The sequence below is a fragment of the Chelonoidis abingdonii genome, chromosome 10 (assembly GCF_003597395.2).
Source record: "Chelonoidis abingdonii isolate Lonesome George chromosome 10, CheloAbing_2.0, whole genome shotgun sequence".
NCBI classification, from domain to species: domain Eukaryota; kingdom Metazoa; phylum Chordata; order Testudines; family Testudinidae; genus Chelonoidis; species Chelonoidis abingdonii.
Window position 1 is genome coordinate 15,541,380 of NC_133778.1, and position 23,460 is coordinate 15,564,839.

Genomic DNA, 23,460 nt, shown 5'->3' on the forward strand with positions numbered 1-23,460 from the left:
GGGCAGACGCGCCGGGTTGAAGCGGAGCCATGTGCCACTGGCCGGCAGGGAGCGGCGAAGCGGGGCGCACCTGGCTCCCTGAAGGAGAGCGGGGAGCCTGATCTGGGATCCCCCCGAGCCCGCACCGGAGACAAGCTATAAAGTTCCGCGCGGACTTTGCAGCCAAGTGGGAGCAGGTGCCCGGGAAGAGGCAGCCACCTGTCCCGGCTCCGCGGCGTTGCTGCGCCCTGCTTGGAACCCGCTCTCTGGCCGGAGCCGGGCCGGGCCGAGCCGAGCCGGGCATGGCTGTGCAGGGCATGCGCCTCGCGTTCGGCTGGCTGGCCCTGAGCGGCTGGCTCCTGGCCATGGCACAGGTAAGAACTTCGCCCAGCTGGCCACCTTGCCCGTTCGCTTGCCCGGTTGCCGAGCTGCCTGAAGGCGCCCGCCCTGGCGCTGTGAACTTCAGTGCTGAGCGCTGGATGGAAAGCACAAGCGGGGGGATATTGGGTTTCCCGCGGAGAGGTGTTCCTTGAGCAATTGAGGCTGAGATTTCAGAGCCCCCTAATTTCCGTTCAGCGTAACGACTCGCGGGGATCCCATAGGCAGCTCGGAAGATCTCCACCAAAACCTTGATATTTTTTCCTCCGCTTCCACTCCAGACTGCATTAGCCACTTGGCCAGGGCACACATCGGGGATGCGTCTAAGCAGAATAAGTTGCTGTCTATGGCGGCTGTACATTTCTACAATACATCTCCCTGGGTTGGTTGGTTTGCTTGTCTTGCTGTTCAAACCAGACATTGAAGAAACTAGCCAATCGGGAGGAGAGAGCTCTTTGTACTTTAAAATCCAGAAAGTTTTTAGCCTCTCGATTCACTTTCACCCGCAGTGTCTCAATCTCTCAACGGCAGACAGTATTGCGGTTGGACTTGTCCATGGGACAGTGGCCGGTTTGAAATCTTTGACACATCTTCCCCTTTTGAGTGAAAAGTAGAATCCGCTAAAGAGCCTGGATTCGTTTTAGCTGAAAGTTTGTGAATTAATTGCTTTATTGCTGGTATCTTCAGTAACACATAGGGGGCGCTCATTTATAAGCGAAAGGGCAGGCGATTAATTTCACAGGCGGCGGTTTCTGTGCTTTCAGCCGAAATCTGTGCTTCCTAGGTGTTGCTATAACTGCGGGTTTTTAAACAATCCTTCATGCCACTTAATTGTATAGTATTGTATTGGCAAATGCAAAGAATAATTCCATGCCCTTGGGCTGATATAAATTCAAGAGCAAAAGTAGGACTTAAGGAAATAGGAGAATGAGAAATAGGATACTTAAACACTGAATTTAACCAGCAATCCTTCAGTGTTACTTGAAAAGACAGTCAACCTGTACAGTACTTTTTCAGGTTCTAATTTGGAATGGGCAGATCTCAATAATACCAAAAAGATTAACAATGGGGAATTTTGCAGTGTGGTCTACTGGACTGAACACAGATTTGAGAGCCATGAACCCCTGAGCTCTCAAACCTGAGCTCTTATTCTTGCTCTGTAATGATTGTCTCTGTGGCCTTGGGCAAATCACAAACCTTTCTGCCTCAGTTTTCCCATTGAGAATACTACTTATGCAACAATAGAAGAGAATTGAAGATTAGTTAATGGTTCTTACAGTTTTGGGAAAATGTAATATACCATGTAAGTGTTTAAATATTGTCACCCGGCACTCAGGTACTGTTATTCTCGGTACTTGAGAATAGTAAGAAAGTAAAAGGATACATACACTAAGACCAAGGGATATCTAAAATCTACTTAGAACTGATGATAAACTCTGTTCTGGGATTTACTTGTGACTATGACAGTGAGTGCTAGCAAGACCCTGATCTAGGGTCAGGGGGAGAGAGCGCTTGATCAGGTCACTCTTTGGCTATCATTCATTAGTCGATATGTCTCATTTGTGATAGTCATGAGTAAGCCACTAACTGGAATTTCATAGAAATGTAGGGCTGGAAGGAACGCCAGCCCCCTGTGCTGAGGCAGGACCAAGTAAACCTAGAGCATCCCTGACAGGTGTTTGTCCAACCTGTGATGGAGATTCCATAACCTCCCTTGTAAGCCTATTCCAGAGCTTAACTACCCGGATAGTTAGAAACTTTTTCCTAATCTCTAACCTAAATCTCCCATGCTGCAGTGCAAGCCTGTGATTTCTTGTCCTCCTTCAGAGAGAACAGTTGATCAGATGTGTTAAGGGCTGTTATAAAGAGGACAGTGAAGACTCTCAGGTCCCCCCCACCATCAGTCGTCTTTTTTTTCAAGATGGTTTCCTGTGTTGTTTTATTATTATCTATATTTACTGTAGTGTCTAAATGTTTTCTAGTTTTTAACCCTGTGTTGGTAAATATGTTTTTTTTCTTTAAGAAACCCTTAATAACACAAGACAGGATATTTACAAGTATAAACAACAAATGCAACACTCTTTGTTTGTTTGTTTGTTTGTTTTAAAGTAGCCTTTAATAATAAAGGGGCCTTACAATTGCTTCTTGGTTCTAAAATGTATCTCAGCTGTATCTTTCATAACCTGTTTGTTTGAATTGATTGTATACTTTTAGCTGGCTTTTAAGAAATCTTTAAAGGTTAGGTCAGGAGATATGACTCAAATGGAAGTACTAGTTCAAGACACCTCCATCCGAAAAAAAAAAAAAATGAAGTGAGCGATCAGCTTGTTATCTTATAGCCTGGATACACTGGTAAATGAAAGACTGGGAATTCAGAGACCAGGCATGTATAGCTTGCAGGCAATCCAAACAGTAAGCACAGGCTGGGGATGATTCACTTGTCTTGTGGAAGGAAACTCACGACTAACTTTGTCATGAAGCGCAGTAGCCCGTTGGGCAATTGTTAATTTTCTTCCTCCCTTGGGGCCCTATCCTGCAAAGATGTACATCCTTAATTTTACTATAGCGAGTAATCCCACTGAAATCAATGGAATGCGTTACAATAATCAAGTTAAGCACGTGCATTGGTGTTCGCCAGATCAGGGCCATAGTCTTCAGCATCCAGGAGAAGATTGCTATTTATTTTTCTCTAAAACTAAAAGGAAAAAACTGCCACTAATGTTTTTGTCTTCATTTGTTTCATTCTATTATTATCAGTAACATTACAGTAGAAACTCGTGGCCCCAGCTAACATGGGGAATCTGTTTGATTCGGCCATTTAAATAGTATGTATCTCAAAGCAGGACTTTCTCTTATCAGAGATAGGTACTGCCCCTAGTACGACAAAGGACCTCATCTAATCGTCACCACCATGTATGCCAGCGGAATACCCGCTCCCAAAACATGGAGTGACTTGCTGGATGTCACTGTGGTAGTGCTGAGCATTGAACCTAGGTGCTCTGAGTTACAACCTAGCACCTTAATCACAGCACTATCCTTTCTCTAGGCAGAGGCTGCCTTTACCTCTCTCAGTATGTCACATTACTATGGTATGTTGCTCTCAAAAGCCTGTGAGAGAGCACAGACCGTTATAGCAAACGCAAACTGCTTTGCAGGTGTATGGCTCTGTAATGGAGGGGTGTAAACCTGAGCCCAGTTAGGCCACTGGGTAGCACCTGGAAGAGTGTCAGGCATAATTAGTGATCAAACCCAGCAGGGGAGGAGCTGGGACTTCATGAAGGACAGAGCAGAAGAAAGGTCAGGGAGGGGACCCAAGTGGGATGTAGCTGGGAGTTTTCTCTCCTGAGCGGGCTGGAGCCGGAGGGTCCTGAAGCTGGGGGTTGTGAAGCCTGGGGCTAGAAGCAGACAGTCCTGAAGCCGGAGGCAGTGAAGCCAAGAGACAGTGACAATAAAGCCTAAGGGAGATGTGGAGTGAGTTTGGGAGACTATGGAGAAGAGCTGCAGGCAGGGATAGTCTGTGGCCACAGCCCCTGAGGAGGGGCAATTCCAAGGAGAAAGCCCCAGGAGGCCTCTCTCTGAAATAAGAGCAAGAAAGAATTCTGCAGGCATTAGGGTTGGTCCCAGCAGGAAGTTCTGAGGAAGGTGGGTGTGCAGGACTGGTACAACCTATTAGGCAACCGGCACTAAGATTTGAGGGGGTGGCATTTTCTTCGGTGGCGACCACAGCAGAGGGAGCTGGGGCAGAGGGGCGAGGGGAGGGCCGCCTGCAGCAAGTAAGTGGGGGGGCGGCACGCAGGTGCCTAAGCTGATTGGTGCTGCAAGCCTGGGAGGCAGGAGAAGTGGAGCAGCGACGGCGTGCTCGGGGAGGAGACGGAGCAGGACGGTGGTGGAACTGGGGCCAACGCTCCCCAGCGGGGCGGAGGTGCCTTCAGGCAGGGGGAGCTGCTGCAGCTGATAGGGGGGGTACAGAATTGAGCTGGAGTGGACGCTGCACAGCTCCCTGGAAGGAGAGCTGCCCAAGATTGCCTCCAGGGCATGGGATACGCGTGTGGCCCTCAGGGCAGCGTGGTGACAGGACTTGCAGCAGGGCTTGCTGGGGACAGGAGTGCAGAGGCTGGGGAGGGGTGCTCATGCTTGGAGTAGCAGGAGTTGCTAGCATGGCTGGAGGACGCGCCTCAGGCGGGACAGGGATCAGCATCAGTGCATGGGGCTGGGGCATGGAGTTGCAGCAGGGCTTGGGGATGTGGGGGGCGCCTCAGGGCTGGGGGGAGCAGGGAGTTGCAGCAGAGCTTGGGGATGTGGGGGGCACCTCAGGGCTGGGGGGAGCAGGGAGTTGCAGCAGGGCTTGGGGATGCGGGGGCGCCTGAGGGCGAGGGGGAGCACGGAGCTGCCGCAGGGCTCAGGGACAGGGGAGAGCGCAAGGTGGAAGTTTCACCTAGGGGGAAAAACATCCTTGCACCGGCCCTGTGGGTGTGGGACCTGGGGAGGAAACAGGAAGCTGAGGGACTCAGAGAAGGTTGGTAGAGATAGGGAAAAACCTGGGCATGGGCAGTTAAATGGCACAGGCTACAGGAAACGGTGAGTCTCGCCTCAGTGGGCCTACAAGAAGGCTCAATGTGGGACTAAGACCGAGGGTGTACTGAGATGGCAGGAAATGAGGGGTTCTTGCTGTGGTGAATCTGAGGCAGGGTTTGGTGAAGTACTAGGAGCTGAGTGGGACTAAAGTATTTAACTGAGATTTCTCTGAACGGTCTGCTATGAAGATCCTGGGTGAGGACCCAGAGGTCTTAGTAAGCCCAGGAAGGGGCTGAGGCAACAGGAACTTTGGGTGGTGTTTTATATGGACGTGAGACTGGAGTACTCTGAAATGGGAGTGGAAGTAAAATGTGACCTATCTGGAGGCAACCCACCGTAGGACCTGAGCGACTGCTGACAGACAGGAAAGAGCTGCTCCCCGCCCAGCCACAAGGGAGCGTGCCCTGGGTGAGTCCACCCTTCTACAGGCTCCTAAGGCCTGTCTAAAGAAGGCCCAGAAGCTATACTCTTCACACATTATGAAATTACTGTGTGAGTTTTGCAAGTCCCCTCTCTTCTGATAACTGAAATAGGTACAAAATCCCTAGTCGCACCACCACTGGCAAGCCACAATGTTTCCCTGTTCTTTGAAAAGATGCTACGCTACGTGGTGGACGTGTTGAGTTACATAGAAAAAGTCAATTGCAGCTCGTAGATGCTTCCTATCGACTTGATTCAGGGTTGAGGCCACCTCTGCAGCAGCCAAGAAACTGAGGTGAGTTCTGTTGAATTATTTTCCTTTCATCCAATAACTTTGGGCCAGATTGTGAGTTCTTTACTCGCAGTGTTGAGCAGCTACTCCTGCTGATCTCAATGTAACTGCTTTGTGAGTGACTGCTTGCCAATAGATGAAGTTCACTGCTTGGTAGAACGTATATGTGCCACATAAGATACACTTAAACCCTCTTTTGAGAGCTTAAGTGTAATGTGAGTGTGGTGTAGGTTTTATGCCTGCCTTCTTCACAGAATGGAGGACTCTCAAACCGACCCTTTGTAGTTCTGTGACAAAACAATCAAGTGTACTTGGCTCATAAGCCCTGACTTGGGTGCTCTGGGGATCAAGCACCCACTGAAAAAAATAGGGGGTGCTCAGCACCTCCATGAGCCACTGTGTTGCTGACAGTTTCATGCAGAAAGCTACAGTGAAATGCAATGTCTTTACAAGTGAAGACAGCTTGTAGGTGAGTGCAATGATTTTAATGTACTGTAATTCATGATAATGTAGTTCATTACTATTTTAATAATAGTTAAACTGGTTAAGATACCAATGATGGACACACACATTCAATAACTAGAGTATGAAAAATGTATAAATATGCTAAAAATAGCCTCCCCCCAAAACTGGCAGTTGCCCACCTCCCTACCCCCCGAACACACACACGTGCTTTCAAAAGCACCCATGGGCAAAAACAAAAGTCAGCGCCTGTGATTTGGCCTGATATGTTTCATAGAAGTCCATGTTTCTAACTGTTGATGGTTTGTTGTTATAAACATTACTTCTGCTGAACGGCAGTTGCCAGCAGGTTTTCTGAGTGTCATTTTTTAATTCTTAATATTGTAGACCTATGTGATTTCCTCCACCATCCTCTGTCTCCATAACTCTTTAGAAACAGTTATTGGTGATTTAGCATGTTAGCTCATTTTCTTTGCACTCCAGACTGCAGTGTGATATAAAGGCTCAGACTTTCCAAATACTCCTTTCTCCTCTCTCTTCCTCTCTGTGAATAGCTGTTTGCACGATGTCATCTTACTTTCTGAGCGCTAGACTGTGGTTTGACCTTTACAGAGTCTCTAGGACCCAGATCCTGTGGCTGTTCTCCCATTCTGTGCTGCCACCTAGGGTGTGGGTAGCTGGTGCAGAGGCGTTGGGGTATTTCATGTCCTTTTAGTTCCCTGCAGTGAATGCAGGACAGGCCACAATCTAGCAGTCATGTTCCAAAGCCCCTTGTTTATTTTCCCCATTGATCTTGATTGTTTAACAAAGAAAGTGGCATCTTGGCAGTGATTGAGTCATCACAGGTTTCACCTCCTTGCTTGTTAACAGGATGACTTTCCCTTTAATATTTCTTTTGCCTCAGGTGTTCTGAAGAACCCCCTTATCTCCGAAGCCCCTTTGCTTGGCATTAAATCAGCCTGCTCTTTCATCTTTCCCTTTCTAATTTATCCATATCCATGAAAAGGAAATATCCACTCCACTTTCTTTGTGACTGTCACAGATAGCAAGATAACTTGCATCTTTTTCCTCTGATGTCTCTGGCTCCAGTCATGGTCAGTTTGTTTCCATCTGTCTTTACTGGGCAAAGACTATTTTGAGACTTCTCTACCAGCACTCTCCTGTACAAAATATGTTCATAATGTTATTCTTCCACATAAGCAAGTTCTTTAGTTGACACAGGGGTGAGTTGCAATCATGAGTGGGCCATGGAGACTGTCCACCCCAGTTGTCCATCCTTCTATGAAGATGTAATCACCACTATGAAATTTTGGGAGCCCCCACTTTAGGATACTGCGTCTGGAACAGTGGTCTATAAATTCTCATTGGGCTATAGAGCCCTTGCTGGTGAATAAAAGATTTTGACTACAAAAGAGTAGAGAACTGGGATGTCTGGAAGAAAAGTGTTCCATAAAAGGCGCCTCCTCTTATGACGCGGTCCTTGGAATGAAATAGCTGGAGAGCCGAGAATCTACTTAGCAAGAAAAGCAGTCAGTTTATGAGAGGAGCAAAGAAGGATATCCATTGGGACTGCATGTGTTGCTTGGGGATAAGACCAGATCTGCTTCCTCTCTTTGTTATTACTTAGCACAGGAGCTCTCTTAATCAGGCAGGTAAGAGTTGGCTCTTGAAAGCTGGACATACTATTGGTTGTGGCAGTGGTTTCTTTTAGACCCCCTTCTACTATGACATACAAGTTACACTCAAAAGCCAGGAAAATTGTGCCAACAATCAATGTGATTTGTTTTGCCAGTGAGCAAAACCAGCAGTAAGTTTCCTTGTCTATATCGGTACCATTGATAAATGAGAAAGGACCACTGCTTCAGCTGGGGAATGTTGGCACAGCTGATTTGAGTGTAGGGAAATTCTTTTGTTTTTTATCAAGTCTTGTGGTGGTATATGTGTGTGGTTTTTTTTTTCTTAAAGATCCACCTACTGGAATCCTGTGTTTAAGTAAGAATTTCAGCTTCCATTTTTAAAAGTAAACTTCTAGCCCTCATAGGTGTGGAGATATGACCCCTAAAGGTTTAGAATAGAAGGCAAATAAAAATTTCATTATTTTTAAGCCAGTCTCATGATTTTGTAGGGCCTGGCCCATGATTTTGGGGCACTTGAGGTTGGGAATGCTGAGATTTGCATCTGGCCCACAGAAATAAATTTAATCTCAGGTTTCAAACTTGTCACAACTCTAGCTAGCATAACTTGTGGCTACATATGTCATGCACAGCACTCTGCAATTGCTAAAAAGGGATTGAAGCGTCTAATGAGGAGACTTCTAACATAGGCCATCTCTTATCTTGTGGTCTGGCAACTTTCATGTTTTTAACGAGGGCAATGTCTGCATGGAACAAAAATCTTAGAGGCTGCTGCAATAGAATAAGCAAAAGACCTCCATTCTGTCTTTCTGTGCATTAGCTCTAAGCCATTATTGGGAACTATTTCACAATTGATGAGGAAAATAGAGGCTCCACTATAGGTGGATGTTGGAAAACTCTATGGGACTTTGCTATATTAAGGCCACTCCCTTCCATTTGACCCGCCTTTTGCTCTGTGTTTTTTTTTCCTTTTACTTCCTAACACTAATTCCCTCATCCCTTCCCTAGATAAATATATTTATAACCGAGTCCTTTTCCTTCATACAGAGTTCCCACTTGCTTCAACAGGAGTACCACAAGCATAGGAGTATGCCTGGCTGTTGTAGATTGTTAGACTCTTTTAAAGAAGGACTGGGGAGGCTGAAGTGGAAATAATGCCATTTCACATTGGGCATAGTGTGATTAATGCAATTGGGAGGATGGCCCCCAGATTAGAGGCATGAGTGACGGGCAGGATGTGACAATACCACCACCACCAGTGATCAAGAAAGGAGGCAAGGGGCAGTGCTGGGAGTTGGGGTGGGGAGGGGTGTTCAGAACTCTGTTTTAGCCAGGTTGAACTAGAGCTGATGGCTAGACCAGAGTCAGGCTGACACTTTAGTATGTCTAGAAAGAGATGGATCTGGAGCAGAGAGGCAGCTATGAGTAGTCATCATAGGATGTGTCTATATTGCACTCAAAATTGTGAATGCAGCTCATGTAGGCATAGCCATGCTAAGGTTAACCTAGCTAGGGCAGCTACAAATAGTAATGAAGATGCAGTGGCCTGAGCCCCAGTGCAGGCTAAGAATGCGACTTACATACTCAGTGTTCAAAGAGGTCTTAAAAGCCTGCACCACTCAATCTTCACTGCTAATTTTAGCCACACTGACTGGCTTAAAGCTAACATGAGTATTCATGTGTGAGCTGCAGTCACATCTTTGATTGCAGTATAGATGCTCCCATAGAGATGCTAGCTGGATTTGCGGATGAGATTGCTCAGAGATAAGGGAGAAGAGAAAGGGACCAAGGATAGAACCCTGTGGAACCAATACTGAAAGTTTAGGGGTGAGGGGAATAAGGAAAATATTCCAGAGAACATGCTGAAGGAGCAATTAGAGAGAGAGAGAACAGAACCAGGAGAAAAGAGAGTCATGGATAGTGAGAGGACAATATTTCAAGAAGAGCATCATCAACATTGGAGAAGGCAGGTGACGGGTCAAGGGGGATGAGGATGGAGAACTGGCTTAGAGTAGAGCTGGCCAAAATGTTTTTGACATCACGCTTTTCTGTCAGAAAATGCTGATTTATTGCCATTGAAATGTTTCATGGGCACAGGTCTCTTTCAACCAACTTTTAACAGAAAGGCTTCAGGAGGAGATGAGGCTAGAGTGGCAAGAGGCTGAATCCAAATAGTCCTCTTCACAGGAAATTCAAAGTGCAATATTGTTGAAATTTTGTTTCTTTCCAAATTGTAAAACCTCAACATTTCTCACAGGACAGAAGTTCTGCTTTATGGCCAGCTCCAGCTGTAGCCAAGTTGGGCCCCATTGTGCTGGGACGTGAATTGGGTTTCTTACTCTGGAATTATAGCCAGTAAATTCCCACCCCCTTTCAAGCTCCAGCACCCACCATGCCCAACCTCAACTGGCTCAGGAGAAGCCAAACTAGCAATGAATCTGACCATTATTCAGTAGTCCATGAGGAGTAGCCTAGAGCTAAAGGCTGTGGAGAACCTGGAAGGCCATTTCCTCTCCCATTTAGAAGGCAGCCCATAGGCCACACAGCAAGATCTCTCACTAGCAAGTGCCTTGCCCAGTGCACTGTCCCCGTGTGGATGCCTGAGCTTGTGTGTGTGTCGGAGTGTGGTGTTTGCATGGTTATCTGTGTGTGCACAGGCATGTGATTGAGCTTGTTTGCATCAGACCTGGAGCCTGGATCTGCCCTTGTGACCCTGATGTTGTTGTTGTTTGTTTGTTTTCCCCCTTGTCAATCCCTTCAAGCACTGGAGAGTTCATGCTCATCTGACTGCCAGACAGCCTCTTGGATGGACACACCCTTAGCTCCACCCAGTGTCCCTCAGAGCTGTGCTGGAGCTGTCGGTCTTCTTACCCCATGATGTGGGCATCCGCCATTTCGATCCATTCATCCCCACCGTCCCCATCTGCACCTCAGCTCAGAGCTCCTGGCCCTTTCAGCCTGACGCACACATCTGCCCTGGGCTCCCAGGGGGCTTGGTACTTCTGTAACAAAGGCATCTCCAACTCCCATAGACACTTTGTGCCCGTCTTCCTGGCTCAGGAGAGAAAGGGCCCACGCCTCTTCCCACAATGGGATTGGCAACAGTTTTTTCCAAAATTTCCCAATAACTGGGCCTGTCCCTCTGCCCTCAGGGCACTTAAAAGGCAGTTTCATGTCAAGGCTGTATCTGATTTCCTCCTCATAGCCCTTCCCACCCTCCCACACCCTGCAAATTTCCTGCTCTTTGCACTGCTGCTCTCACCTGATTTCCTCTCCCTGGAGTTGGAACCAATACTGATCTGACTGCTCCTGCTCCAACTGCTCCTGCTCCTGCTCCTGTTGGGGCTGCTTCTCTCTCTCCTCTTTCCCTAGTGCCTCTGTCCATCTTTCTCCTCCTGTCCAAGATGCTCCAGCTGTGAAGTCTAGCACAGCTCCGTTCCCAGGTCTGCCATTGCCTTGCTGGGTGACCTGTGGTAAATCATATGCCCTGTTTGTGCCCCACTTAGAAATAACTGCAGGGACAAGACACAGCTCATTTCTGAATCTTTCCAAGTGGATTTTATTGGTCCAAATCAGAGCCAAATGTCTTCTTTACTTTCCAGTCCTCAGACTAAAGTATCCTGTGCCACAGAGAGAGGACGGGAGAGACTGAGGTGGCACCAATGACTGTGTCCCTGTGATGGCAGGGAATAGAATAGATCAGCTGGGCCCAGGGGTTCTTAGCAGCTGATTCCTGCTCCATGCTGCAAAGGGAAGTGAAAAAAACCCTCTGACCTGGAGGGAAATTCCTTCCTAACCCCAAATCTGGTGATCAGTTTGACCCAGGGCATGGAAGCCAGATTCCCCAGCTAAGCATGGAGGAGCGAGGAATCTCTGTAGTGCTTTAGAACATTGGGCCATCTTATCAGGTGTCCTGCCTATAGCTGTGCCTAATATCTGGTGCTTCAACAGAGATGCTAAGGCCTTCTGCCCTCGCTTGTGTGCTCTTTCTCTGCGGTAGAGCCATGTGCTCCGATCTGAGCTCTTCAAGAACCCACTGTCGTTGTTTTAAGCACAAAACACACACACACACACACACCCCTCACCCCTGACTAACTTGTTCTGATCTGTTCATTATCCAATGGCTCAAATCCTTTAAAGTAACCCCAGGGAATCCCTCAGTTCTTTCAGTTGCTAGCAGTGCCTGCACAGCGGATGATAAATATTTAATGCATCTGCCAGCTCAAAGCGTGGTACTCTCCCGCTCCTGTCCTTTTATCACGAGAGGTGCTGATTGCCTTTCAGGTTCCTCTCTTCCCTTCCTGACTACGTGGAACACCTGACTGCAGCACGCTAAGTTTCTTCAGAAGCCCTCGCTAAGTCTTCCACTGGGGTCTTTCCAGAGAAGCTGCTCCACCTGGGTACGGTCACACTGAGTGTCGTTTGGCTGCAGTACTACGAGAAAGCTGGATTAATGAAATCGGGGGCCACACTCACCCCTTCCTGGGGCCACACAGCTCCACTTCTATACCAGGGCTTTAAGCCCTTCACTTGTAGTGATGGTGGCAGGCAGAAGGAGGCAGTGGAACCTCTTCCTGTCTTCTGGGAGCACCGCAGGGGCCCTTTATCTCCCCCAAGAGTCAGGAGTGGCAGCACTGATCTCAACATCAGGATATATCTCTTTACCTGGGTGGACTGGGCCTATTGCACTCTTCTATACCTGCTACAAGCAGTCCTCTAGGGTAGTGTCAAAATGAAGAGTCCCCCTACAGCAGTGGGTTTGGGAGTTAACCTCCCAGGGAGATGCACAGGGCAGTTCTCAGAGCTATTGTTTCAGGCTGTCTGCAGACTCAGGCAAGCATTGCTGCATTGGTTACACTTGGGCCAGGCTCTACTATGTCATGAAGATGTATAACCCAGAAGGCAAAATAGGAAACCCCCAAACTATATTATTTTTCACTCTTGTGATTGGCTTAAAAATCATGACTTTTTTTTTTTTTTTTTTGCAGGGGCGGGGGGGAGGCGACTCATGACTTTTGAACACTTAGGGTTGGTGCTGCAGGTGAAATATTGCCTCCCTCAGTGGTGTACTGAGCAGCTTATCAGCTCGTTAACAAATGCTGCCCTATTCTATTAAAAGCAGAGCTGCTTTCAATTCAACACAGCCACCATTTGAATCACAACAGTCTGAAAACTCGTGTCTGGCAGTGGAAAAACAGTGCACTGTGCATGTTTTTATATTATATTACTGATGAAAGGCAGGCGCACACATCTTTTCTTCTGAACACTCAACTCTCGATCCTGAGCTGGTGCCCATCGTTGCAGCACCACTAAAATAGGAAGAAAGTCAGTGTGATTCCACTAAGACCGACTGAGCGCAGGGCATGGCTATGCTACAAAATTAAGTTAGGTCCACCTAAAGCCACCGCAGTAATTCAATCGGCTGTTTGTGTCAGTGCTGCCCTCCTGCTGGTGGTGCAAGCGCTCTTGGTGAGAAGTGGGGCATTGTGGGGCTCTGACAGCTGGAGGATGGCATACTGACGGCCATGGAGAGCTGACTGCTGGAGAACGCCCCCTCCCCCAGGACTGAGCACTGGAGCTCCCTCCCAGCCCCACACTGGCTGAGCACCAGAGCTCCCATCCCCCAGACTGACAGCTGGAGCCCCTCCACTCTGCACGAGGCTGGCTGCCAGATCCCCTCTCCCCATCCCAGTGGTCAGCCCCACGTGGGGCTTGGAGGGGAGACTCCCACGCTTACATCACCTGCTGCTACCTTTGAAAGCTGGCACGGGGCTGACAGCTCGGTCTGTCAAAGGCAGTAAAGGTCGATTGTAAGCGATGAGGTGTCCACACGGGTACTGAGTTGCCCTAACTACATCAACCTAAGCGCTAGGACTCTCGTGGAGGCGGCGTTATGAAGTTAATGTAGTGGGCAACTTACATCGATGGGAGCTTCAGATTAGTGCAGACGTATGCTGCCTTGCGTCGACTGCCTTGTAGTGCAGACCAGGCTTTTGTTGTGAAATTTCTGAGGTTTCACTGAGTGTGAAGCAGGTTTCATGTGCAGAGCAGTATTATGCCACTCATCCTGTGGGATGTCTAGAAAATTGATCTGCATTTAATCTGGAGTAAGTTTAGCGCTTCTGGGAGGCACCAGGCTGTCTTGCAGACAAAAGGCTAGATTGTGACTTGAACTAAGTGTCTGGGCAAAGAAATGAGTTCACCAAAAAAACCCAATCCACCGCTTAGTCAGTGCATGGAGGGGATGAACAAGTGGGACTAATTCTCTGCTTACTGTGTCCCGAGAGCCAGAGGAGGAAAGCTGGAATCTAGGCTGTACCCGCCCTATGCTCAACCAGTGTGCAGTCAGCTATACTGGTATAATCCAGCAATAAATTGCTACTCCCCTGGGAGCACGGAGGAGTAGGGGAGGAATTGTGACTCTGGGTGCCTCAGAGTCACAGTATTTTCAAGAGAAGTGCAGCTTGCATACCAGCCCTAGCTCAGGCTTGTGCCTGGTGGCCCAGCATAGCTCTAAGTTAATCATTTGTAAGGCCCTACAAATTCAGGATCCATTTTCATCAATGTCAAGGTCATGGGATTTAAAAAATCGTAAATTTCATGATTTCAGCTATGTAAATTTGAAATTTTACAGTGTTGTAGTTGTAGGAGGTCCTCACCCAAAAAGGAGTGTGTGTGTGTAGGGGGGGTGTCACAAAGTTATTATGGAGGGCTTGCAGTCCTGCTATGGGGGTTTGCCTTCAAAGCTGGGCACCCAGCCAACAGCCGCTGCTCTCCAGCGCCCAGCTCTGTGATGCATGGTCTGTGATGCATTTTTCATGGCTGTGAATTTGGTAGGGCCCTAATCATTTGTGTATCCATCTAGCAGGTACAGAGTCCACAGTGGCATCTGAGTTCTGTAGACTGTCCTGCTGTTATCTTGGGCTGGTTCTAGAGGAACTACCTCGAAATGTGAGGCCTGTTCGGGTCCCAGGCACACCCAGTCATCAGTCATTGACAATGCCATTAAAGGTGGCATTTAGTGCTTAGGGGAACATCTCTCCAGTAGGATCTGGACTAATCCCACCTATACTGTTCAGATAAAGTGCCAGCCAGCCAGGGGTACCAGCTTTTGGTTACTAGATGCAGTGGGGTCTACTGGTTAAAGCAAAGGATGGGGAGATTTGTGTACGAGCTCTATATCTGACTCTTTCTTAAGCTATGTGTGTCCTTGGGCAAGTCACTCAACCTTTTGCTGCCTTAATTCCCCATCTGTAAAATTGGTACAAAATATTTGCAAGCAATACTGTACCACAAAAGGATGTTGAGGCTTAACTCACTGTGAGAACCTCAGATACTCAGGCTGGAGCTGAGCCAGTGAACCAGAGGTGAGTGGTTTTGTTTTGTTTTTACTGACACCCTCTGCTATCCGGGCTCGCTGGCCTGCTTTCCTAATTAAAAGCCAACATAGGCTAATGTCCTTCATGTGGAAATAGTGTGCATGCGATAGGACAGCCAGATCAATATGGAGTGAATTACACCAACACGGCTATTGGACATTAATTAGCGTGCTCAGGCTTTGGTATTAAAGTGACACTCAAATTTGACCTTTTAGGAAAAGTAAAAAACAAAAAGGCCCAAAGGGAAAAAAATTAACCTGAGATATTGATGAACTAAGTCATTGCTAAGGGGTCCTGCCTGCTGTACCTTTAATATGAGTGTGGCTTTCCTTTATTATTTGGTCTGTTGCTGCTAGTGGGAGTAAGCCCAGATTTCAAGAACAGGAGAATAGACTAGAGTTTGCAAGCCACGTGGCGCATGTCAGATATATTTATTGCACTATCTTGGGCTCCAGGCGTGGACAAGACTTGTTGGGTCACCCAGGGACTGTGCAGGATTGTTCTCTGCAGCACACTTTCTATTCAAGCTTTATGCCTCAAGATTTAAAAATCAAGTGTTTCTATACAGAAGCAGGAGCAGAAAGCTGGTAGTTTGGTGGGAAATTAGGTTGTATTCAGTAGTCATCAGAATTACTATATTAAAACAGGCTAATGGGAGGTCTCTGAAGCATTTGGCTTTACTCCCTGTAAGCGTAAGGAATACTTGCCCCCTTAATGCTATAGAAGAGGACATCTTTCTTCTTGACGCTAGCTGCTGATTAATGTATGCACTGAAGCACAAGAACTGAGGCTTATAAATTTTGCCTTATCTACAGTAGAACATCTGTGTGCTGCTCTGCCGACTATCCGTGTCTAATCCCTTCCTCCGAAGGTACCCTCCTGCTCGCTTGAACACCATTTCAAAGAACACACACACACACACACAGAGGTTAGTGCCGCTTAAGGGTGCATCGTGACACATCCCAGCAACAGTTTAGTACAGTAGGTCAAACAAGCTGCTGAAACTCATGAGAGATAGAAGGTGACTTTTAGCTGCAAGTGTCACTGCTCAAAGATTGCTGGATGCTTCACCACTAGGAGGGAGGTCGCTCTGAGGACCCACCTACAAGCTCTCTTCAGAGTACCACCTGGGAACAACAGCTCTGGAGTTTGTTGCTTTATGTAGATGGCAAAATATCGTAGCCTGGAGTCAGTCATGCAATACAGAGACACTAACGCTTTTTCCTGCCCTAGCTTGTGTGTTCTTTCTCTTTGGTAGAGCCAGATCTGCCTGATGCAGATTGCTGCACTCCAGAGGTGAGAAATATTTTGAAAGCTCAAAGCATGTACTGCAATTAAGTGCTGCCTGAGGCTGCGTTTTATAAAGGAGTGAGCATAATGACTGTAAGCCACTCCAAATCATGAAGAAGCTTACAAATCCATGGCACGTAGTACCGCACACGTGCATGGCCTAAAAGGAAAAGAGCCAGACCTAGATGCGATTATAGTGGTATGACGATGGGTAGAATACAAATAAGAAAAAATCACTGAACAGGTAAAAGCACGTGGTGCCATGGAGAGGTCAAATGAAGAGAATGGGCTTTAAGAAGGCACTTGACAGGAATGCACTCTAGCAAATACGGTGGAACCCTCTTAGCAAAGTCACTTCTCCCCACACACACACAACAGTTTCATGTCAAGCAGATGCCTTGTAGCCAGAGCTTCAGTTTGCACATTGCAACATGCTGGTATTTATTTTTCCTTTCCACTATAAGTGGAGAAACCCTGCGTGGAAGCTCACTGCAGGTGGGCACTGCTCCTGCCATCATAGATTCAAGTGCCATACTAGGACTGATTCTATGCACCAGTGATCCCCCCGTGAGCTCAGCGGAGTTGTGGGTGTGCAAGGAATACGGGATTAGGATTGGAGTACATGTGGCACTTTAGAGACTAATAAATTTATCTGAGCATAAGCTTTCGTGGGCTACAGCCCACTTCATCGGACGCATGAAGTGGGCTGTAGTTCACGAAAGCTTATGCTCAAATGCATTTGTTGGTCTCTGACGTGCCACAAGTACTCCTGTTCTTTTTGCAGATACAGACTAACACGGCTGCTACTCCGAAACCCAAGGATTAGGATTATGGCCCGGACTGACACCTCTGCCCACTGCTATGAATTCAGATGGTTGTAGGTCCTGGCAGAATCTGGGCTTGTGTCAAATAAGTTGCAGCCAGGATGAACTTGAAATCAGTGTAGTTATTCAAATGGTGAATTTGGCCCTGTGAGTTTCCTGCTGTAGTTAGGAAAGCAACAGAAACAAACAGATCATTTGAAATCTGGGGCGAAAACCGAACTGATTTTGGCTGGTGTGTGTCCCCCCTGCAGCAAACCAATATAAAATATCTTGGACCATCCTAGCAGCCATAAGTGACAGCTTTTGACTACTGCACAATCGTTCCCACTAAATTTCTGCTCTGCTGACTATCCACTGTCCCCTGCTAAGTGAACAAACAGGACTACCTCGAAAACATGTCTGGGACTTGTTGAATGAACTTTTGGGACAATGAATGTTAAGTGGGTTTCCTGGCGAATACTTAGGGAGAGGTTTAATGTAAATCCCCCACCTCCAGTTACACAAAAATCCAGCATTTTGAAGCTATGCCCTCAGGAGAGAGTCCTATAGAGGGCCAGAAGCAGAGGACTGCTGATTACCTGTTCCTGGAGATCAAAGGTCAAAGTTGTATAGAGAAAGAGGCTGATCTGCCCAGTCTTGGGCTCAGACAGTTATAAAGGCGCTGACTCTGTGGGTGCTCAGCACCCACAAGTCACAGCTGTTTGGCGGAGCCCCTGATCAGCTAATCAGGGGCACTGCCAAACAGCTGTTTGGCAGCTTAGGGCGAGGTTTGGGGGGAAGGCAGCAGGTGGGGGGTGGCATTACGGAGTGTGGCGGGAAGAGGCAGAGTGAGGATGAGGCCTCGGGGGAAGAGGCGGAACAGAGGTGGAGAGAAAGTGAGGCTTTGGGGGAAGGGCTGGAAGGCTTAGGGCAGAGTGGTGGCAGAGCAACCCCTGGGAAAAGTAAAAGTTGGCGCGTATGGACAGTTATGAACTTGTAACTACAGAGAGGACCTTGTTCTGGGATTGAAGGACTGAGCCCTACCAGAGTCCAAAGCTAGAGATGGAGCGACCTCTGGTAAGCTTTTTTGGTGTGTGTGTGTGTGGCCTTCTATTTATTTAGTATGTCTTCTCTGTAGTGATTTCACTTAAGAAGTGTGCTTGCTTAGAAATGACTGTGTGGTAGCGTGTGACTGACAATTGCTGACCTATGTAGGCAGTCTAATTTACTGGGAATGTCACAGTGTAAGGCAGGGAACTGTGCAGCCTTTAAAAGAGCTGGTCACAAGGGGGAGAAATTCAGGTCTCCACCCAAGAGAGATGGTGGCTGGGAGCTATAAACTTCTAAGTGGGTGCCCTTGCTAGATCATGGCGGCAAAATACAGGTGCAGTTACCCAGAAACTGACACCAACTTTACGGCTGACCAGTAGGTAGAAGGCCCATGTGATCTCTTCTATCCTGAAATGTACCATTAATGATCTGGGCTATTCTGGTTATTTGCAGCTTGGTCATCCCACTGCTTCATGTTTTTTTATTTTGAATGGTGTCAAGTATCAGGGGTAGCTGTGTTAGTCTGTATCCACAAAAAGAAGTGGGTTTTTTTACCCACGAAAGCTTATGCCCAAATAAATGTGTTAGTCTTTAAGGTGCCACCGGCCTCCTTGTTTTAATTTTGAATGTTCACCAGTTGTAATGGTTATAGTTCAGTGATTGTACTGCACTATGACCTGAAATGAAAAAGCTCCCATCTCAGTGTTGGCATCCAGAAAGAGCTTTTGCTTATAAAAACAGCCCTTCTAGAGCAGTGTATGATGTTTCAGTGTTCTCCCACTTTCATGAAATAGAGTAGAAAATGCAACAAATTGAGGGATCCTGCACAGTATTTGGTGGCTAGAAAAACTTGTATAGACTCTGAATTAGCAAACACATTGAAGACTAACTGACTTCCAGTTGCTGGATGAACTGAATTTTTTTCTTTTAATTGTTTTGGGTTGGCCTACAATGATTTTTTTTTTTTTTTTTTTTTTTCCCCTGAACCAGAAAAGTGAAAAAATTAATTTCAGGCTGAATATAATGTTTTGTTCAACCTGAAATGTTTCATTTCACATTTGAATTTTTATGCATTTTTTAAAAAAAGTAAAATTTGAAGCAAAATTCAAAGCAATTTTATTTTTTGAAATTTTTAAAAAGAGAAACATTTAATTTAGAAATTGTAAAATATGAAACACTTTTTGCCTTCTCAGAATTTTGGTTTTTGACCAAAACAGTTTGGAAAATTTGACACACATTTGCAAAATGTTGATCAATCCAAATGTGCATTTTTAGCACACACAAAAAGTCCAAAACATTTGTCACCCAACTCCAGTTATAACTTGCTTCCAGTTAATATTTCACAGTAGCTTTCAACTTACTCTCTCCTGAGTAGTAACTAGTATTAATTACTGTGACTGTAGTCTGCCCTGGATGGTGAAGCCAACTTTCCATTATAAATGCCAACTCCTTCACCAGAATGACACTGATATCTCTGAAATAGCCCGTATGTGATCTTCTGTCTTGTGACAAATGCGGCAAATCAGATGAGATGCTTTGGAGAGAGGAGAGCTGAAAGCAGGTTGCATAATAAGAACACACCCAGTTACATTAGAAAGGATCATTTAAAAAATAAAGGTTGAAAGGGTTACAAACCCTTGTGCTTTGGGCTATCAGCCAATCTCTAACCGCCGGAAGTTAAGTAGTAATGTCCCTTAGGGGCAGGTTATCCAATAATTGCACAATTTGGGGGTTGTGTCTGCCTCTGAAGCCTTTAGTAATGGCCGCTATCAGACGCAGGATACTGGCCTAGATACACCAGTGGTCTGATCAAGTATGGCGATTCTTATGCTCTTATGAGTGATCAATCTGGTTTCATTTGTATCTGACCTCCTTTTCAGCACTTCCTCTTGAATCTCACCAGCAGTTGAATGCTATTTTAATATTTCATAAATGGCCCCTTCTAATGGAATCCATGGCCATGTACAAGAAGTCTTGTCCCCTTCTGGATCTCATGTGTCTGTTGGATCATGCAAAAGTTGTCAGCAGCACTTTCCTCTGTGGGAGCTGACTCCAATATTAATCAAGCTCCTTTTGGTCTGTACTGTATGCCTAATTACATAAAGGGCAGCTACGCTCAAATTCGCTTGGAGTTGTGAGAAGCATATTTCTTGTCAGCTACTCTAGAGAAATTACCATTAGGTTTTCCAGGGAATGAAAGTATATTGTCGTTTGCCCTTCAGAACTGAACCAATATTTTTATAATCTTAAAGCATATTTCCTAGGCAGATCTGGGACTCAGAGGAGAAACATGGCAAATAATCTTCTAAAGCTAAGAGTTGTGGTCCATTGGCTTCTCCCTCTCTCTCTGAAATGATTAAACATTTACAGCACAAGTGGTTTCAAACTCAAATGTAAATTACCACATAAGATTCTCAGTGTGCCTGCTTAATAAGTATTCATGAATGCTTTCTGGTCATGAATTACTCATGCTCTGATTTGCTGTCCTCAGTTCACTTTCAAGCATTTTTAAGCGTTTGCCAAAAAACACTTACAAATAATACACATATACATTATAACACTAGAACTAGCGGACAAACAGTCCTTAACATAGAGGCTGGACAAATTCCAGGGAAAAAGCTGGGAGAATCAATCCGACTGCCGTCCCACAGGGGATGATTCTGTTCTGTCCTAATGCGTATAGTTAAATTGTAAGCTCTTTGTATGTTAGGCATCTGGTCAGCAAAGCATTTAAGCGCTTGGTCAAGTCCCACTGAAATTTAATGAAATGTAAGCATGTGCTTAGGAGACTTGTGAAACATATGGTCTTTAAGCACATGCTTAATACTGAATAACAAACAACTTCTTGTAAACTATTGCTCCCCAATCCTGCAAAGCACCTGACATTACTAGTTCCATTGAAGTCAAGCGGCTCCTTAAATGCTTTGCTGGATTATAGTCTCAGGTATTAAGGCAAGATTGTGCTAAATGCTCAGTGTGGTTATCTTAAAACAGAAGCTTGCTGTAAGCTTGCTGTGTGAGAAACATTGCAGTATATAGTTGGTGGGGGAAAGAAAGGGCCTGATTCATCATTCAATAGCCTCATCTAAAGTGGGAGTCTCCACTAAGGTCAATGGGACACATTATCAGCTGGTGTAAATCAGCCTACCTCCATTGCAGCTCTATTGTCTGATTTACACCATCTGAGTATCTGGCCCAATTCAGTTCTTGCAGCACCCAACTCTCTTAAAATGTGAACATAAGAACGGCCATACTGGGTCAGATTAAAGGTCCATCTAGCCCAGTAGCCTGTCCTCCAACAGTGGTCAATGCCAGGTGCCCCAGAGAGATCGAAGAGAACAGGTAATCATCAAGTGATCCATCCCCTGTCATTCATTCCCAGCTAATAGCTATCAGTGGACCTATCCTCTATGAACTTGTCTAGGTTCTTTGGGTTTTTTTTTTTTTTTTTTTTTTTTATCCCTGTGGCACTTTGCAAATGATTTTTAATGAATTTTTTTTTTTTTTTTTGTTTGAGCCCTGTTAGTCTTGGTCTTCACAACATCCTTTGGCAAAGAGTTCCACAGACTGACTGTGTGTTGTGTGAAAAAACACTTCCTTTTGTTTGTTTTAAACCTGCTGCCTACTAATTCCATTTGGTAACTCCTAGCTCTTGTGTTATGAGGAGTAAATAACACTTTCTTATTTACTTTCTCCACTATAATGATTTGTATAGACATCAATCATATCCCCCCCTTAGTCATCTCTTTTCCAAGCTGAAAAGTCCCAGTCTTATTAATCTCTGCTCATACTGAAGCCGTTCCATCCCCCTAATCATTTTTGTCGCAATTTTCTGAACCTTTTCAGTTCCAATATAAAACAATGGAGTGAAAACAATTGTAAAATCCCATTGACTTTCAATAGAGCTGTCAAAACAAGATGCTAGTGATCGTGTCCTGTTGAAAATTTGTTCTATCTGTCAGAAATAAAATGCAACATTGTTTGAACTGGCTGATTGGAAAACTTTAAAGCTGTGTGGATTTAATGGACTGAATTATACTGCGATGAAACTGACTTCGTGGGGTGAAATCCTGGCACCGTTGAAGTGAATGGCAAAACTCTTATTGGCTTCAATGAAGTCAGGATTTCACTCCAATTTTTTTTTTTTTAAATCTGCAGCTCTCTTTAAAAAAAAAAAAATATATATATTTGAAGTTGAGATGAGGGGATGCAGAACTCCTTATTCAAATAATAAATTCCTTATACAGATTCAGTGATGACCAAATGAAGCAAATTTTTACTTTTCCTTAACTAAATGGAATGATTGAGCACCATGTCAGATGGACAGCCTGGAAGGAGAGCCATTGAACATCACAAGGGGCTATCGTTACAGTGACATCATCACCTGCCGTAAACCTTGTCTCTGTCAATAGTGCAAGCTTCCCAGGTTGCCTAGATGTACTTTGCAGCTGAATTGGAGGGAGAAGGGAAGAAGAGCTGGCTGGCCTCTCCAACAGCGCTACGAATGTTTGCTGCTTAGTACAGATTAGGGTTGATGAGGTTTTGTTGTGTGGCTACCTGTTCACTAAGGATAGGGTTTAAATCACCACCAGTCCCCTTTGAATCAGTGACCTAGCACAGAAGTGCCCTTGTAAATGGCTTGATCCACCAGCGTGACAGATTTATTATTCAAACTTTGATCTGAAAGTCTGTGGAGCTTTCAGACCCTCAGCTTTGCTACTACTGACCTGTTTTGTTTTGTTTTGTTAACTATGGTAATTCCAATTAAGCCCACAAGACCCAGACCTGTGCCCCTACCTGCAAACTATCCTGATGCAAAGAAAAAGTAGGAAGACCAGTGACAGGCCAATATGACGCCATCAGGAAGTTTTTAATGATTGAAAGATTAAACAAGGAGCCCTACAAAAAGGGGAAACATGGATGAATTGTTGAGGAGGAGTAGAGATGTATTGCACATGCCTATAGATGAGAAACACCCAGCAAAGGACAGAAAAAGCTATAAATGAGGTTCTTCAAATACAATAGGAGCAAGAGAAAGGTGAAAGAGATTGTAGAATCTCTACTTAAGGAGGAAGGAGAGCTGATGACTTCAACAAGACTGAGGTATTTAGTGCTTATTTTGCTTCAATCTTCGCTAAAAAGGCTAATGGTGACCAGTATCAGAGGGGTAGCCGTGTTAGTCTGGATCTGTAAAAGCA

General features: G+C 45.8%; 1 protein-coding gene across 1 annotated transcript in view; it reads left to right on the plus strand.

Annotated features, from left to right (window-relative positions):
• The first annotated feature begins 281 nt into the window (after positions 1 to 281).
• The window catches only part of PTH2R (parathyroid hormone 2 receptor), a 121,439-nt gene continuing 98,260 nt past the window's right edge, over positions 282 to 23,460 (plus strand). The window contains exon 1 of the mRNA XM_032765055.1: positions 282 to 353. Coding sequence (XP_032620946.1) covers positions 282 to 353 — 72 coding nt within the window. The remainder of the gene's footprint in view (positions 354 to 23,460) is intronic.